Below are 16,151 nucleotides of genomic sequence, written 5' to 3'. Positions count from 1 at the left end.
TTTTCATTTGTTTTCATTTCGCTGCCAATTTATGGTAATTTGCGTATTTTTGAATTGTGCAAATGAGTAGCACGAGCCAAACTCATGTGAGTTGAAGAGTAAAAAGTTTTTAGTTATACTACATGAATATAAAATATTATATAATTTTTTCTTTTATTTTACAGATTTCTTTCACGAATTTAATTCAAATCACAATTTTTAATATCAAGCATTATATAATGGAAATTAAAAGTAAAGTCAGTAAACTCACAAAATCGCCAGAATTTGTATTTAATTTACTTTCAATAATTATTTTATATTAGTTTTAATTGGCCTGGTGACAATTCATGGGACATGGTCTGGTAGAACTCATGTACATAGAATTTCATGGATTTCGTTACGCTCTGTTGCGGCTGTAAATTTGTGCGTAAATTGAGTTTCATTCGGTTTTTTTTTGCTAACAACGCCTAAAAGATATACGATCAATCTCGATCAAGGGTGTAAAAACCTGGCGACTAATTCAAAATTAGCAAGTCCCATATTTTTATAGATATTCGGTAAGAGCTGTCAAGTGACTGCGCACACGCCATTTCGCTGCCAGCAATAATAACACATATTTTTTTTGTTAATGAGAAAATATTTCGAATTCTGTAATAAAACAATTTTTCCCAAGGGAAGGGAAAGTGAGATCGACAGCGAGAGATTAGCAGAACAGAGGGTGTGCCATACAATAATTCATCTCAATTTTACTAAGTGCTAATCGGGGGAGTTCCCGGCTCGACAGTTCATCTGTGTTACAGATATGCCAAACTTTGGCATGACTGGCACTTTCTTCGGGCGAAGAATCACTTAAAAACCGGCTCATAGTACACCTGATTTCTCGTCTTCTTGAGCCAAACAATGCTGAAATATTGACTATTGACTCAAAGAGCAATCGCATATGGGTCACTTCGACTTACCACAGCAGAATAATACCTATGCCGTATAGAAAGGCGCTAAACACATTGAAAATCCCCGGCTCGCTGTCCAGTGTCCGGGTATAGATCGCAACATATAGCGTGGATGATACAAGCGGGGAGAGGGCTTGCAACACACCAAGTAGTGCGAAGATCTTACCTGGAATTGGAAGTGGAAACCACATATAAGGGTAAAGAACAGAAAAATAAGTTACTTAATCTGTACTTACCCCGCTCATCAGCGGGCAGGAGGTTGGTGATCATGGTGCGACACATGGGATTCACCAGGGACTTGAATACGCCCAGCCCGATGGCCACATAGATCTGCCAGCTAACCAGGGCGAACCCCTTCATCAGGCTGCTGGAGAAGTGACTCAGGAGGGATGCCAAGGCCAGCCAAAGGACCGCTGAATTGGTGCACTATTGAACACAGATTTGAGTGAAGTTGGTTATGATTCCATTGATATCACCCAAAAAAAGAACTCACCTTTCTCAGGGACCACAGAAAGAGTACTCCACCGGAGCCTGCCACTGCGGGAACCAGAATGCTAACCGACTCGTACTCGGTAAACTGCTTCACGGTCCAATGGAACTTGATCCTCATAAACTTATAAAACACAGAATTGCTACCATCTGGAGATAGGGGATTTACCGTAAATGGGGTTCTTAAAAAATCATACACAAAATTTTCTACTGTATAATCTAAGTAATTAAATTCATTTACTAATAAAGTGTTCAAATTAAATTTGTAGTTTAATAACCGGTTTCAGGGCTCTTAGTGTTAAATCGCAAGGTATCGCAATCACCTTCATATAAACCATTTGTTTATATTTTTTGAACGATGCTTGAATTTTAAGTTCATATTTCTGGGGACTTACCTGAGACAAAAGCGGTTAGGAATAGAACCACCATAATGGTTAGCAAAATAAAGCGATTTTTGTGCTCGCGGGGCTTTGTGCAGGTGCTCCACAATTTCTTTAGCAGAGCGACGACACTTGTGTCCGCCGACAAAGTTGACACAGTCCGATTCCTGATGGGCAAACTCTCCGGAAGAAGGAGTATCATTAGAAAAAGGGCCGAGAAAATGGAAACTGCAGAGATGCTGAGCACGACATAGGAATCGGTGGCCTCGTAGGCGTAACCAGATCCAAAGCTGCCAAGGAGCAGGCCCACATAAATAGCCAACTCATAGGCAATCATCCTAAGGGATGCAAAATATTAGTTTTAATTCTGATCTTATCCGACTTTTTTATAGCCTTGCAGAGCGTATTATTTCCGACCCCATAGAAGTATAGGGTATATTATATAAATTCTTGATCAGCATTACCTGGAGAGTCGATCTAGCCATGTTCCGTCCGTCTATACAAACTAGTCTAAGTTTTAAAGCTATCTGAATAAAAATGTCCCATAAAAAGAATATATCATATAGGAACAATCGGAAAAATGAATGAAAAAATATCAATAGACTTCGAGAAATAGTTATGTTTTACTATTTTAAAATTTCAGTTTTAATTCGAAGTAAAGTCGTTTTATAGAGTACCAAATGTTTGTAATAGCTGCAAGAGTATGTACATATATAAACTTCGGCTTGCCAAAGTTTGTTTTTTTTTTTTGTTTGTTTAGCTTAGCACCTGTATGATCGAACTCTGCCCACGGAGACATCGCCAATGAAGCAAACGGCGGCCACGGAATAGGTGACACTGCTTCCCAGGCAGGAGAGCGGTACGATGGAGAGCACATACCACCAGGGACTGACCAGGCCCTTGTTCAGCATGGCAAAATAGGCGATCGCGGCTGAGATCAGATACTGCATACCGTAGCCTGGGCAATGAGCATTGGTTTAATTCATGATTAGGATGACAAAACAATGGGCTACACCCACCCAGAAAGGAGCACATGAGCAGGGGTTTGCGCCCGTAGCGATCCGCCCAGGCTCCGGCGAAGAGTCCACAGAAAGCCGGAATGAAGCACTCCACTATCCTCATGGCCAGAGTGACATTGGCAGCATATGGTTGCACCTGTTCCTCAATTCTCTGGAAAATGAAAAAGAAATTAATGTAACAAATAATCATTAATTTGTTTAAATAAAAAATAACAATTTAACGATATTTCTTTAAGTTTTATTTCGAACGAAAATAAAAATTACTCACAACATAAAGATAAATGCATATTTTGAAGAGATTGCTATGTTGGCTTTTTAATTACTCAAATCATAAAGATTAACTCATTTTTTAGTGTATATATTTTTTTTAATCGTAATATCACTCGAATTGCGATTACATCCTCACTGAAAGTGAATTTTAATAAAATTTTATGAATGTTTTGAATTTATATTTTTTTATTCCCATTTAAAATTAAGTTTTTTTTTAAATATCAGTTACTTTAAAAAGGTTTTTGAGACTTGCTATTAAAAAAACGATAATTATTATATAAGTTATAGTACCTTTGTCTCATTTGTGGCATTTTTGGTACCCAGCAGCCGGCAAATGCTATCCGGATAACCGAAAGCCGCTGTACAGCTCTGGTAGATGACTTCATTCTTCAAAACGGTTGCTGAAATCCGGGGAAGTACCTTTAGTTAACGATCAGGCAAAGATCATCCCACTGAACTTACACGAGAAATTGTAGGCAAAGAGCAGGATGAGAATAAAGGGTTCGAGCAGATATATTCCCAGTGATTGGTTGCTTGAAGTCGGTGGATCTCTTGGAAGTTCGGTTCCCGTTGTAGCGGATGGCACTACGGTACTACTGTTTCCGGAAACACTTTCCTCACTACTAATGCTGCCAGTTTCAGGATCCTTTTCTCCGGATCTGTGGGCTTTGGCCACCAGATTTTCGTGGGCGTGAGGTTCCTCGTCCATCGCTGTAATCCAACTGAGTCTTAAAATTGATTCATCGCCTTTGAGGAACTTGGGCACGAATTCAGATAAAGAGACGGAGCGTCTCTCTTTTCTGGGATTTCCATTCGGCAGTCATGTACATAAAGTATACGCTACTTCTGTGAGCTCTTCTTATCACAAAAGCCCAACAAATCACTAAACAATTCTCATTTTATTTAAGCAATCTCACCATTTCCTTTCTGAAAGTCGCCATTAAATGTATAATGCAAATGTTGGTGATGGTAATTGATCACTTTAGTTTGCCGATATCGGGCGCGCACTGTATCTTTGTTGTGATGCCCAAACGTGAGTCAGTTTTGAACTTAGGGACTTTTTTTATTGACATGACGTGTCTTATCGGAAAAAAAAGATAAACACTCATTAATATGCATGTTGTGAATCGAGTGGCTTGGCTTAGTTAATTAATGATCGATTCTTCAATTAAAAGTACAATGAATCAAATATCAGCTTTTTTAAAACTAATCATTTCTTATTATTAATTGATCAAAATATAAAAGTTTTTTTGTTACAAATAGATTTATTTATTTTAAGTGTTTTTTCTTCAATGATTGATCAAATTCAAATTTAGCCGCGCTTTTATCGAAAAACAATCAAAGTTCAACCAATCGACATGGAAACATCGATTTCGATATGTAATAAATACAATAAATAAATAACGCGCGAAATGCAACTGCAGCTTAAGATTTTGCGAACTCCTTCGGGAAAACTGCTGTCAGAGTATCAGCTAAATCTGCTCAGCAAAAATAACATAAATTCCGTGCTCGATTTCCACGAGGCAGATGAGAAGAAACTCCACCAGATGCTGGACATAAGTGTGGAATCTGTGCGAGATCTGAAGAAGGAATTGTCCCAGCTGCCAAAAGACTCTGGTGAGGATGGCACTCCGGATTTGGAATACGGCACGGGCATGGAAGAGTAAGTAATTGCCAAACCTCCACAAGATTGTGAGCTACATCTTTAAACATAAACTAGATTAGACAAACTGCTGGACTCCGTGGAACAGCCCTTCAAGCAGGGCAGGGTGTGGGAACTCAGTGGACAGACGGGTGTGGGCAAGACCCATCTTATGCACACCTTGGCCCTGAATTTCGTGTGGAAACACGGCCTGAAAGTTCTATTCGTCGACACCAAGAGGGACTTCTCCTGTCAACGAATACAGGACATGCTCCGGGCACGGCACTTGGACAAGGACACCTGCGAAAGAGCCATGAAAGCCATTCAGGTGGTGGAGGCTCGGACGGCTCCCGATCTAATCGACATTTTGAAGGCCTTCGATCAGCAACTGACCTCGAATGTCCAGGCTGCCATGCAAACTAAATTGGTGGTGATTGATTCCCTGGCAGCTTGTTTTGTCCACTATCGCGGCAAGAGGATGCAGATGCTCAGGAAATCTCTTCTCGTGGATCTTGCTTGCAAAATCCGGAAGCTGGCTGTACAGGGCGTGGCCTTCATTATCGGCAATTTGTCCTTCTTCGAAAGAGATGCAGGTACTGAATACACTTTATATCATACGATTCAAACTATTTACTACTTTCTCTTAACAGATAATTGTAATGATGAGGGCGATGGCAACAATGAGGAGAGGGCGACGCGTCACCAGTTGGAGCCCATGCTGGGTGCCTACTGGAGCTCGGTGTGCACGCTTAGGCTGTCGCTGGAACTGCCGGTGGATGATGATGACTCTGCCGGGCAGGTCGACGGCCTGCGCCTGGTGCACGTCCTTTCGAACACCTATGGCCCCCCGGGTGGCCACTGTCTGGTGCGCATCACGCAGGCCGGAGTGGTCTAGCGCCGGGCAAACGGATTCTGCGGGTTGTGCTGCTTGTAGGAGTTCATAACCCGCTTGCCCGGCTCCAGGGCATCACCCAGTCCGGGTCGCTTGCGCTTGTTGGAATGTCCCGCTGTGGCCTCCTTCACCACGGGCACTGGTTGATCTGGCAGTGCACTCTTCTCCGCCGCCTCATCCACAGACAGATCGGAATCGTGGGCATACTGGCAGCTGGTGCCAAAGCGGCAGCGTCCCCTCCTGAAGTTCCAGCATATCTTGCGCCCATTCTTCAGCTGCAAATGCGCATCGTTGTCCACCATCTTCACGTGCCGCTCCAGGGAGGCGGTCTTGTGCAGCTCTGCCTGCAAGAAGGGATTGCTGAACACATCGCCCTTGATGGCTCCTTGAGCAAGCGCTTGGCTAGCACTGGGCAACTTGGGAGGAGGCTTCTCCTCCACTGCCGGCGCACTGAGAAGAACAAAAGGGTTTTTATCCCCGGACAAACTGAGTGCCGGAAGGAATCTCACGTATTGGTCTGCTCGCCATCCGAGGATTGGCTGCTGCTCTCCTCGTCGGAATCGGATTCGGAGGAATCGCTGTAATCTGCCACCAGCGACATTGTTTTTATTTTGATTTCACAGCTGGAATGAACAGTATGAACAAGTATGTAAATCAACTAACGCGTTTTCTTGCAGCACAAAAAAAATACCAAAAATATATATATAATATTGACACCCTACAATACCTCAATCAAAGAGTATTCGCACTTTGCAAAACTAAAATCTTTTGACTATATAATTTGTTTTGGAAACTATTTGCAAATCAATTTATATCAATCAATTGTAGTGTTAAAATCATTACATTATTATTTTATAATTTTGTTCCAATATTGTGAAACAATTCTAATTAAAAAGGTTTTCTATTGAGAATCAATTTTATAATTTCCAAAGACTAGTTTGAACTATAGAATCTCGAACTTAAACACAATTTCTTCATTTGTAATGAATCGGCTTTATTCCATAATATGTATAATCACTTTATGCATGCTCTAGTTAGGTTGTTTATGCTCGGTGTATAAACTAATAGCTAATTATTTATACAGTTTTCTTTTATAAATATAAAAAATGAAACTTTGTTACAATTTAATAATATACTGGCTGGCTGACGACAGCAGCCGCGCCTGCCCTTTCCACGCTACGTACAATTGGCTGCGAGTGTAAAAAATATGCAAAAGTTTAATACAATAATTGGGGGGAAACCCGTGCAAGTCTGTGTCCGTGTCCGTTTCCATATGTCTGATTCCGTGGCAATCGAAGGCTCCGTGATAGCGTGCAATCAACTCAGGTGCCAGCCTAGGCTTTGGCCTTGGTCCGGCGGATAATAAGTCGCTAATCGATGGGTGGACGGGCCGATGGATCGTCGCGATCGATGGGCGGCGGTGAGGTGAGCACTTCCACACTTTGCGCAGGACCCGCCGTCAGGTAGCCAGCCGTGGGATTGACTCCTTAAAAATATAACAATTAGGGAAACTCCCATGTCATTTACAAATTCTCCACTTACCCGTCAGATAGCCCCGTATGGTGGTGTCGGCGATGAACAGATCGTGGCGCTGATCCTTGAACTCGGCCCACACGGGATGCTTGAGCAGGATTTGCGTGACCCGGTCGCCGTAGTTGAGATTGTGCGTCATGCCTTTGAGCGCCGCCACAATTTGCGCCTTGACCGCCGAAGCATTGTCCACAAACTCCAGTCGGCTGTCCAGCAGTCCCAGCAAAAACGGAATAAGTCCGACCTCCAGGGATTGGCTGATCAATGAGTCCTATAAAAAGCAGTCAAAGGAACATGGTTTTATAATGGAAAGACTTTTGCTTGAGAATTGCAATAATCTTACATGCTGGTGCTTGAAAAGCCGGCTTAGCGCCTCGCAGGCCTTCTCAATGCAGTCCCTATTGTGCTCCATGCACTTCTTCAGCGGAGCCACACACTCTGTCTGCGAGATGGCACTTACGCAGAACTATAACAAGTTATAAATAAATAATACTTAATAAACCAATAGTTAATAGTAGCCCACCTCAGATAGCGATAACTGATGTAATACTGATAGCGTGTTCTTCGGCTGCACCGACAGCAGGTTGAATAGTTTCGGTATGTGCCCCAGCACTGGGATGTCGTCCGCCAGGTTGGGCTGCGAGCGCAGAAGCTCTACCAGTGCCGTAGTGGACAAGTCCAGTACGTCCTGCTCGGCCGAGCTCTTGCCGATCTGCTCGACGACAAAGTCCAGGAGGTCGGAGAGGAATTGCTTGGGCTTGCGCAGCGTCCACGCGGGATTGCTGACAAACAGTCGGAGGTAGACGCCGGCCACAACGATTTCGTTGGATACGATATCCTTAAGTATTTCCGGATCCTTCCACACATGCCGCGGATTCGCTTTCTGCAGCTTATAGAATCTGTGGGAAGAGCAGGAAATGTGAGCGGATAAACAACAACCTAGCTTGAATGCTCCGCTGATTACCTTTCGCACGTGTCGGTCACAGCGTCGCATACATTCGATCGCGTGTTATCGTTCCAAATCAACTCCGGATGCTCGTGGATGGACTCGAAGAGCTGCACGGATGTGGGCGGCGACTCCACCATGGCGTCGATGAACAAAGCTGGCAGGAATTTGGACACAGTGATCCGCACCTTGGGACCGCTCAGTCGGTCCGCCGTCATCTTGGCCAGAATGCCGGCACACATCTCGCGGATCTGAGGATTGCGCGAGTTGCAGAACATATCCAGCAGATAGATGGTGGCGCCCTTGGCCTGGGCCTCCTTGATCATCTCCTGCACGTTCATCAGGCCGGAGAGAGTCTCCAGCACTTTCACCTGGCTGGCACGCAGCTCTGGGTCCTTGAGAGCCACCAGATAGTTGCCCAGTATCTCACAGGCTGCCACCTCTGAGACGCACTCTTTGTTGCGCGAAACCAGCGAGACCACCTCCAGGGCCACAGACTTAACAGTGGAGTTCTGCAAAAAAGGGAGGTTGGTTCAGTGCTCTGGGAATTAATAAATGAAAAAAACTTACATCGGAGAATATATTGTTGGCCAGAAAGCCAAAGATCATGTCAAAGTTGCCGATGCACTGGATCTCCACCTCGGCGTTCGACTTGATCACCGAAATCAATGCTTTGAGCACCATGGTGATGTGCAGCTCAAGCTTTCCATCGCTGCCAAAGTCGTATTTGCACTGCTGCAGGGCCAACTGCTGCTCCGTCTGGGCGTCCGTCTCCAGTTTCTTCCGGCTCTTGGATCGGTTGTACGCACTGAGCACCTCGTCGAAGGTGCTGCCCGCCTTGCCCGTCGCCGCCTGCTGCAGCTGGGGATGATTGGGTGCCAGAGTGGGCGTCAATATGCCGTCACTGCCCATTTTGGGAGCACCGCCAGCAGCAGCAGCTGGAGCCGGATTCTTCTTGTACTGGAGAAACTGATAGGCGTGTTTTAGGTACTCCAGCAGATCCATAATGAAGAGCTTGGGCTGAGCAATGGGATGCGTGGGCATGTCGTTGTAGATGCGTATGAATATACCGCCAATCTGCAGCTCGTCTCTGCAGGAAAATATACAAGATTGAAGGGTAATTCTCCATAAGCAGCTTTTGCATAATCACTTACTTGTGTGCATCGAACTCGAAGCTGGAGACCAGCTCGGAAAGCTGGGCGATGTCCTCGTGCGTCTCCTTGGCCGAGGCCGTGCGCTGCTGTTCGAGGAAGTCCTTGAGCTGAGCGCGGGTGCCATTGTCCCAGATGAGGTAGGGATTGCGCGTGTTCGCCGTGAGCAGCTTGAGCACGTCGCTGTCGCGAGATGTGGCCAACTGGTTGGCAATGTAGCGGGTGAGCAGGCGATCGAGAACCTGCTTGATCAGCGAGTTCTTCGCCTCCCCCGTCACAATGTACTTCTGCTGGATGGCGCTGGGCGTGCTCCTCGTCGGCTGTTGCTGCTGCTGCTCACTGTCGGTGGGCGTGGAGCTGGAGGTGTCGCTGCTGCCGGATGAAGTGTCCGGCTCCTTCTCCTTGCCGCTGGTGATGGCCAACTGTTTGCTTTGCAGCGGATTGTGCGCGTTCTGGGTGTAGGTGGAACTCGAGGTAGTGCTCACCGATGGCTTCGGCTTGATGGCTGGTGGCGGCTTGGCCGCTGGCGAGTTCGCCTCGCTACCCGTCAACGGCTTCTGACGCAGCTCCATGCTATAGCCCGCCAGAGAGATGCACCCGAGGACGGCCATCTTGGCCAGGTTGTTGGCCAGCTGCTGGTGGTTGGACTTGTCGCTGACCTCCACCCCGCTCTCGTCCAGCGTGTAGTCGTACTCGAAGATGAACAGCAGCAGGGACCAGAGCACTCCGTTGCGCGACAGCTGGCATTGCAGGTCGTAGTTATTGGCCGCCAGACTGGTCACCAGGCTCACCGAGAGCGTGTGCTTGAAGTAGACAACGCGGCACACGTCCGACAGCAGCTGCGGCAGCTGGATGATCTTCTGCTTGCACTTCTCGAAGTTGCAGGCCACCTCGAAGCAGCGGGTCACGTTCGAAATGACCTGGTAGTGCAGCGACTCCGGCTTGGAGTCCACGCCCAGAATGGACACGCAGCGGGTGTAGGCCTCCAGCAGCGCCTCTATACCCTCCTCCCGACGCAGTTCCTCGGCATTTAAGGCGGAGCAGTGTACCGTGTGGTAGCACAGCTCAGAAGCAGCTGTCAGCAGTTGGGCCTCCTTGGAGAAGAGCTCATCATCGCGGGTCTCCAAGCGAATGGTCTTTATGAGCTGCGGATACCCCGCATACTTGTACGGCCGCAAAACTGCAATGGAAGTAAAGAACGTTAGAAGAATGTACCATTTAAAATTTGAATTTTTCGAAGGACTTACCGTCCGGATAACGCTCGAAGAGTATACTCTGTGTGCGCAGTATAAGCACAATATTATTGGGATCTGGTCCACCCGAGCTCCACACATTCCGCGAGCAAAGGAACTCGTAGGCCTGGTTCACTTTCTCGAATATTTCCCGCCCATTGGGATTCTTGTCGGGGTGATACATTTGGGCCAGCTTGTAGTAGCTCTTGCGTATCATGGACTCGTCCGGCTTGGGAGTCTTGGTGAGGTCGATGCCTAGATCCTGGTAGGCCTGTTGGATTGTCATCTGTGGGGGTTTCTTCTCCACCTCCTTGCGCCAGGCGTCGAGTGTGTGCTTCAGGAGCTGCACCGGGTCCGAGATGGGCCAGTTGGGAAACTTCTGGGTGTCGCACAGGTGGCGCAGATAGTAGATGTGGCAGAAGAGCTCGTTCTCCAGCTGCGGATAGCTGATCACTGGAATGGCCAAGTACGGATACCTGGCCATTGTATGGCCCCGGAGTCGTGGCGTAAAGTCAGCTATGTGTGCGGCGATCTTTTCGATTAGCAAACGTCGCATCTCCGAGCTCCAGATAACCTCGGGCGTGTCGAACTCGCCGAGAAAGATCTCCGCAAACTTCTCTGCGCTGTAGTTCTCCAGGAAACAGACCATAGCCTCGGGCAGCAGCTGTCCCAGGATGCTGCGGTGCATGATGCCAGATTGAGAGGTCTGTCAAGCAAACGTAAACTAAGATTGAATACACAGAAGACACCAAATATTTTAAAACTGACCTCCTCGCTGCGGAATCCTTGCTTCATATGCGTCATCTTGAGGAACCTGGTTATGGGTAGAATGTTGCTACCGGTGTACATGAGCATGAAGTAGAAGACGCCCGTGAGGTAGACCTTGGGCATCTCCGGATTGTCCTCCATAATCTGGTAGAGCAGCGTGGCCACGCGCTCCAGCAATCCGGGATCGTGGGTGAGGCAAACTTGTACCACATGCGGCAGGCAGATGAATTCCGAAAGCTTGCGTGACAACTTCGGTCCGGGGATCAGCACTGCCACTCCATTCTGGGTGCGACTCGGAAAGAAGCTGGTGCACTTGATCAGTATGTCGAGGATCTTGGAGGAAAGCTCAGTCTCGTCGTACAACGGAGTGCCCTTGGCAATGAGGCACCACTTCAGCTGCGGGATCTGCTGCAGCGATCGCCAGCCATCCATTCCGATGGCCCAGCAGCGGGTCTTTGGCGTGATCAGTCCCTTCTGCCAGAGTTCCTTGAGCTCGGAGTAAGTGATGGGCCCCTGACGCTCTGGCTTTTGGCCATCCTTCTCGATGTTGTAATACCAATCCTTCTCCTCATAGGCCGCCATATTCGGGCCTGCTTCAATCACATTCGTTTTGGTATTGAGCTGAGCCCGCCCCTTGTGCAGATGGGCCAGCGTGATGAGATCCACCAGGCACTGCACATGATCGATGAGCGCTCGACTGTTGGATTTCTCTAGCACCAGGCAAGAAATGAGGTTGATCAGTGCATCGCGCATGGATGGGGACAAACACTATAAGGGATTGAACTGATGTTAACGAGGAACTTTCGATTGAAGTCATTCTCAAACCCACCCTATCGCTGAGCTGCAGGATGTACGACATGTCGTTGAACTTGCCAATCTCCGCGTGGTAACGACGGTACACTTTGGCCAAAGCCTGCAGTGAAAACACTGTCATCTGATCATCATTTACGCGCTGCCTGCACAAAACTCGTCGATACAAGGCATTAAACAGTTCAATCCTAAAATGATAATTAATTTAAAAACCGTAAAAGAGCAAACTAAAAAGTAAACTCACGGATCCTTTACTAGGTTCTGCGGCCAGTCGTCCTTCTCCAGTATTAAACGAATGTAGTAGTCACCGATTTTGATCTCATCAGCCAGACATTGGTAGCCCACCTCGAATTCCTGATAGTTCCAGGCCACAATCATCTGGCCGGCCAAGTCACGATCGTTGAGGAACTGCCGCAGTTCGTTCTCCAGGCACATACGCAACTCCTCGCGGGTCTTGTGATTCCATATTAGATTTGGAAGGCTGTGATCTTTGGCAAAGTTGTAGAAGAAGAAAGGCAGATTCACAACGTCATCGGATGTCTTTTTCTTTTGTCGTCGATTCCGTAGCACCACTGGACGATTCTTCAAGGCCTGAGCCGCTCCATCCTGCTTCTCGATGAGGTTCATGCCCCAATGCTTGATGCCTTGTAAATGCTTCTCTATCACATTCTTGCGAGTTTTGTTGGAATGTTGTATTGCAAACTTGAGATTGTCGCGAAAGTTGAGTTTGTCTTCCTCAATGTCCGACTCTGGAACGGAATCCTCCGACTCCAGGAAGGTCAGCAGGCCAGCGGGCTGCAAAAGTAATTTAGCATTACAAATTGTGGTTACAACTACAACTGAGAATAACTCACAAAGATGCGCTTGAACAGCTCCATGGCCTCCTCGCTGTCCGTTAGCCACAGTCCAATCAAATGGCGCGACAACTGACGTTGCGTGGTCTGGGTGGGATCGTTGGAGGGCGTGTACAGGGCCACCAGCAAGTGACGGCACAGCGCCGCCTCATCCAGAGCCAAGGCCTGCATTTGCTGGGCCACCTGCAGCTCGCCCTCCTCAATGATGGCCCGCAGCACCAGCCCGGCTCCCTTCACGATGGCCAGCGAGGGGTGCTGGAACAGTTTGTACAGATAGCGACCACGATCCGCGACCAGCTCCAGCAGAATGTCGAACTGTTTGCCGTCGGTGGTCTCGCTGTAAGGCACACACAGGGCAAAGGTCATGAAGTCTAGCATGGCCGACAGCACCAGAGCACCACTGCCATGGCTCTGAAAAGCAAAGCAAGTGGTTGCTAAACAATTCTTTTGATTAAATTTAATTTCCCAATTACCACATGGGTTGTCCACATATTTAGGAGGGTTTCAAGAAACGATTTGGATGATAAAATGGATGACTTGTTCAGCTGCTCCTGCTTTAAGTCGTGGTCAGAATTCACAGAATGCATTAGGGAGTTGATCATGTCAATGGCAGAGTACGTCACAGCCAGATCCTTGCGCCTTAAAGCGGCCACCACCTTGGTACCGATGATCTCACGAAAGCTGAAAGGTATTCGAAATTGAAGCTTTTGCTGTGATCGGGAAACAAGTGTTCTTACCCCGTGAGATTGGTAAAGGCTGCGTAGCCCACTTTGCTGGCCAGCAGACGCGTGAGTGCGTGGAATATAGCCTCCAGCTCCAAGTTACTCAGCTGGGCCGTGGGACTGTCCAGCTCTTTTTGGGCCAACGCCTGCAGGGCACTTAGGATGAGCTTATCTTTGTTCTCGGCAAACAAGCTCTGGAATGTGAACAGTGGTTAGGATGATCAGCAAAGAAGTTAGTAGGAAACCTACATCCTGGGTTACACTGTAGTTGAGGCCACTGTGCGGCACGTTGGCATTGAACCGCTCCAGGATCTCATACCGCTTGGCGGGGTTCTGGAAATTGTTGATGACCATGCGCATCAAGTTCGCCTCCGTCTCCTCGTCCACGGAGCTGCTCAGCGGCACATACCGTTTGCCACGCGGCGTGTTGCCAATGCGGACGTGCACATCCTGATTGCCGCTGGAGCGCACCGCATCCAACACGGTGGCCAACAACGAGTCCCGATCGTTGGTGCTGTAGCTGCGCACTATTCCGTTTTTGTACTCGATGCTGAAGCGCTGCAGATTGTCCTTATCGCGAACCAGGGCGAACACATCGGTGAGCGGACGCAATGTGCACACACTGTAGGTCTGGGGATCCCGCTCCAGGAGCGTCACCTCCGTAAGGCAGAGGATGCGCTTCACCGGATCCGGATGGCGGGGCGTGATCTTATGCACTGAGAACTCGGTCGACGAGGTTTGAAACTGGTCGCCGCTGGAAATGTAAGAATAATTTTAAGGCCACTGTTTCATTTGGGTAGCTATCCATATAAGCTCACCTAAACTTGCCAAACCGCTGCCTCTCGAACTGCTCCAGAGTGATTTGACTTTTGAGTATTTTGGTTTCGATGCCCAGAAACTGGGCAGATCTCTGCGCTATGTTCTGCACGATTTCGTGGTGATTTAGAGCCTTAAACAAATGCAGACGGCTGAATCCTCCGTAGGCCATCACGATTCCTCCCTCATAATCCGAGATGCCTGCTTAAAACGTGCGCAAACGTAAATAAATACCAGAAAGATGAGTGCGGCAAGCAACAAAAAAGAACAAAAAGCGTACACAGTGAATTAATATTGTGGCACATGACGACAAAACAAGACACATTAGTGGATGCCAGCGAGTCGAGTCTGTATAGCTACCTATTATTCCCTCGATGTCCTTGTACATATAGCTGGCTAGCACATCGTTGGTGGTTGGATCGAGCTGGTCCAGTGAGCAGGGCGTGACCTCCAGCACAGTGGGCAGGCTGATGCCCGACCAGTGGTACTTGTAGGCACTGAAGCGCTGTGGCCGTAAATATTTATGATATACGATTTATATTTATTTTGCCATCATAAGTTTTCACTCTGCAGAGTTTGGATCGTATGTGATTTAGAAAAAATGTTCATTTAAGCTGGTAAAAATCCAGCTATTGAGTAATAAGATGTGTTTAAAGTATGATCATGTCAATTTCAAATCAGATTCGATCCCTATCTACAAAAGCGACAACAGGCAGAAGACAGATAAGCCAACCTGAGCATTTTTGGGCTTGTCAGCAAACTCCTTGTAGTATTTCAATATCGAGCTGAGTATGTCGTTTCGGTATTCCGACGACAACTTGATTGTATCCAGTTTCTTATCCTTCTTGACGGTCAGCACAAACTCATTGGGAATCTGAAAGGGAAATTAAGTTACTCAACAGCTCTTTGCCATCTTGAGTACGTACATTTGAGGTCTTGGAGGGTGCTGCTGCCACGACGTCCGAGTAGGACCATCTGTTGGTCAGGTCGTACCTGTCCGGATTGTAGGTGGAGATGCCGGCCGTGCCGATGGATAGGATGCGCTTGTACTTTCCCTTCCACGAGTGCTTGGTGACCAGGAAGCACTCCAGGTCGACGTTTTCCCTCGGCGGCAGCATTGTTGCTTGCGGCGTTTCCAACTGATTACCTTCCACCCAGTATTAGTCAGCAACTGAAAGTGCAAGAGCAAGATATAGAGTGTGGGAATGGGCACGGGAATCAGAGCGACAGCTTTTCACAACTGCCCTTTCGGGCACACAGCTCATGCAGATAGGTTCCGAATATCCAATTGACTTGCCCCCGACTCCGGGGCACCGATTAATTGAGTCGACTGGGGCACTTATCAGCAGAAGTGCCAGCGGAGCCCCAACAAAGACCAGAAAAGGGGAGTAAACGTGACGAGAGCGGAGCGCTGCGGCCCCAAAAGCTTAGTCCATCGGATATCGAGATTCCGGCCGCAATCCCCGGTGCTCCGACTTTCGCGGCGGCTTACCTTACACATCTAACACATTTCGCCCACTTGTGCTACTGGCTATTTTCCCAAAAACTGCCCTTTGCCGAATTTTTGCAATAAACAATTTAGCAGTAACGGAGCTTCTCAACACTGATAAATAGATCTGCGCATATCGATGGCTATCGAGAGCTCACTATCGATTGTCATTTCCCATTTATCGATAGTGGCCCAGTTGAGCAACACTTGGC

The 16,151-nt window shown here is 47.6% G+C and overlaps 4 protein-coding genes across 5 annotated transcripts; 1 reads left to right on the top strand and 3 right to left on the bottom strand.

Moving 5' to 3' along the window:
- Positions 1-237: 237 nt before the first annotated feature.
- On the bottom strand, positions 238-3,796 carry LOC108143336 (proton-coupled folate transporter). Its single transcript, XM_017267656.2, has 9 exons — positions 3,550-3,796; positions 3,379-3,488; positions 2,818-2,968; positions 2,567-2,756; positions 1,814-2,136; positions 1,423-1,568; positions 1,166-1,355; positions 939-1,095; positions 238-882 (listed from the first exon to the last, which is right to left on the bottom strand). Exons 1-9 carry the CDS (start codon positions 3,794-3,796, stop codon positions 825-827), a joined length of 1,572 nt encoding a protein of 523 aa, XP_017123145.1. The 3' UTR covers positions 238-824.
- Positions 3,797-4,499: 703 nt separating this feature from the next.
- On the top strand, positions 4,500-5,624 carry LOC108143496 (DNA repair protein RAD51 homolog 4). The gene is made up of 3 exons (XM_017267953.2): positions 4,500-4,750; positions 4,808-5,322; positions 5,380-5,624. Exons 1-3 carry the CDS (start codon positions 4,500-4,502, stop codon positions 5,622-5,624), a joined length of 1,011 nt encoding a protein of 336 aa, XP_017123442.1.
- On the bottom strand, positions 5,345-6,277 carry LOC108143497. The gene is made up of 2 exons (XM_017267954.2): positions 6,131-6,277; positions 5,345-6,071 (listed from the first exon to the last, which is right to left on the bottom strand). The coding sequence occupies exons 1-2, from the start codon at positions 6,220-6,222 to the stop codon at positions 5,621-5,623; spliced, it is 543 nt and encodes a 180-aa protein (XP_017123443.1). The 5' UTR covers positions 6,223-6,277; the 3' UTR covers positions 5,345-5,620.
- Positions 6,278-6,594: 317 nt separating this feature from the next.
- Positions 6,595-16,057, bottom strand: LOC108143495 (dnaJ homolog subfamily C member 13). 2 transcript variants are annotated; one of them, XM_017267951.2, is made up of 20 exons: positions 15,943-16,057; positions 15,377-15,621; positions 15,184-15,324; positions 14,811-14,955; positions 14,453-14,654; positions 13,884-14,388; positions 13,650-13,828; positions 13,386-13,593; positions 12,913-13,323; positions 12,303-12,853; positions 12,078-12,246; positions 11,249-12,016; positions 10,496-11,186; positions 9,252-10,428; positions 8,668-9,187; positions 8,116-8,609; positions 7,675-8,050; positions 7,495-7,617; positions 7,164-7,422; positions 6,595-7,107 (listed from the first exon to the last, which is right to left on the bottom strand). In XM_017267951.2, the coding sequence occupies exons 2-20, from the start codon at positions 15,566-15,568 to the stop codon at positions 6,992-6,994; spliced, it is 7,227 nt and encodes a 2,408-aa protein (XP_017123440.1). In that variant the 5' UTR covers positions 15,569-15,621; positions 15,943-16,057; the 3' UTR covers positions 6,595-6,991. The 2 variants fall into 2 exon arrangements, with proteins under 2 accessions (XP_017123440.1, XP_017123441.1); XM_017267952.2 differs by having other exon boundaries at positions 14,453-14,651.
- Positions 16,058-16,151: the final 94 nt, after the last annotated feature.

This window comes from Drosophila elegans, unplaced genomic scaffold (assembly GCF_018152505.1).
Source record: "Drosophila elegans isolate 14027-0461.03 unplaced genomic scaffold, ASM1815250v1 contig_183, whole genome shotgun sequence".
In the NCBI taxonomy this organism is placed as follows: domain Eukaryota; kingdom Metazoa; phylum Arthropoda; class Insecta; order Diptera; family Drosophilidae; genus Drosophila; species Drosophila elegans.
This window is presented reverse-complemented; position numbering and strand designations above follow the sequence as displayed.

Bases quoted from the DNA above. Each gene is read 5' to 3' on its own strand.
- LOC108143497 (XM_017267954.2), bottom strand. From the start codon at position 6,222: ATGTCGCTGGTGGCAGATTACAGCGATTCCTCCGAATCCGATTCCGAC. The intron at 6,072-6,130 runs GTGAGATTCCTT...TGTTCTTCTCAG, and splicing joins GATGGCGAGCAGACCAATAC to TGCGCCGGCAGTGGAGGAGA.
- LOC108143336 (XM_017267656.2), bottom strand. From the start codon at position 3,796: ATGGACGAGGAACCTCACGCCCACGAAAATCTGGTGGCCAAAGCCCAC. The intron at 2,757-2,817 runs GTGGGTGTAGCC...CTCATTGCCCAG, and splicing joins GCTCATGTGCTCCTTTCTGG to GCTACGGTATGCAGTATCTG. The intron at 1,096-1,165 runs GTAAGTACAGAT...TTCCAATTCCAG, and splicing joins CCTGCCCGCTGATGAGCGGG to GTAAGATCTTCGCACTACTT.
- LOC108143495 (XM_017267951.2), bottom strand. From the start codon at position 15,568: ATGCTGCCGCCGAGGGAAAACGTCGACCTGGAGTGCTTCCTGGTCACC. The intron at 14,655-14,810 runs GTAGCTATACAG...GCACGTTTTAAG, and splicing joins GGACATCGAGGGAATAATAG to CAGGCATCTCGGATTATGAG. The intron at 10,429-10,495 runs GTAAGTCCTTCG...CTTCCATTGCAG, and splicing joins CTTCGAGCGTTATCCGGACG to TTTTGCGGCCGTACAAGTAT.
- LOC108143496 (XM_017267953.2), top strand. From the start codon at position 4,500: ATGCAACTGCAGCTTAAGATTTTGCGAACTCCTTCGGGAAAACTGCTG. The intron at 4,751-4,807 runs GTAAGTAATTGC...AACATAAACTAG, and splicing joins TACGGCACGGGCATGGAAGA to ATTAGACAAACTGCTGGACT. The intron at 5,323-5,379 runs GTACTGAATACA...TTCTCTTAACAG, and splicing joins CTTCTTCGAAAGAGATGCAG to ATAATTGTAATGATGAGGGC.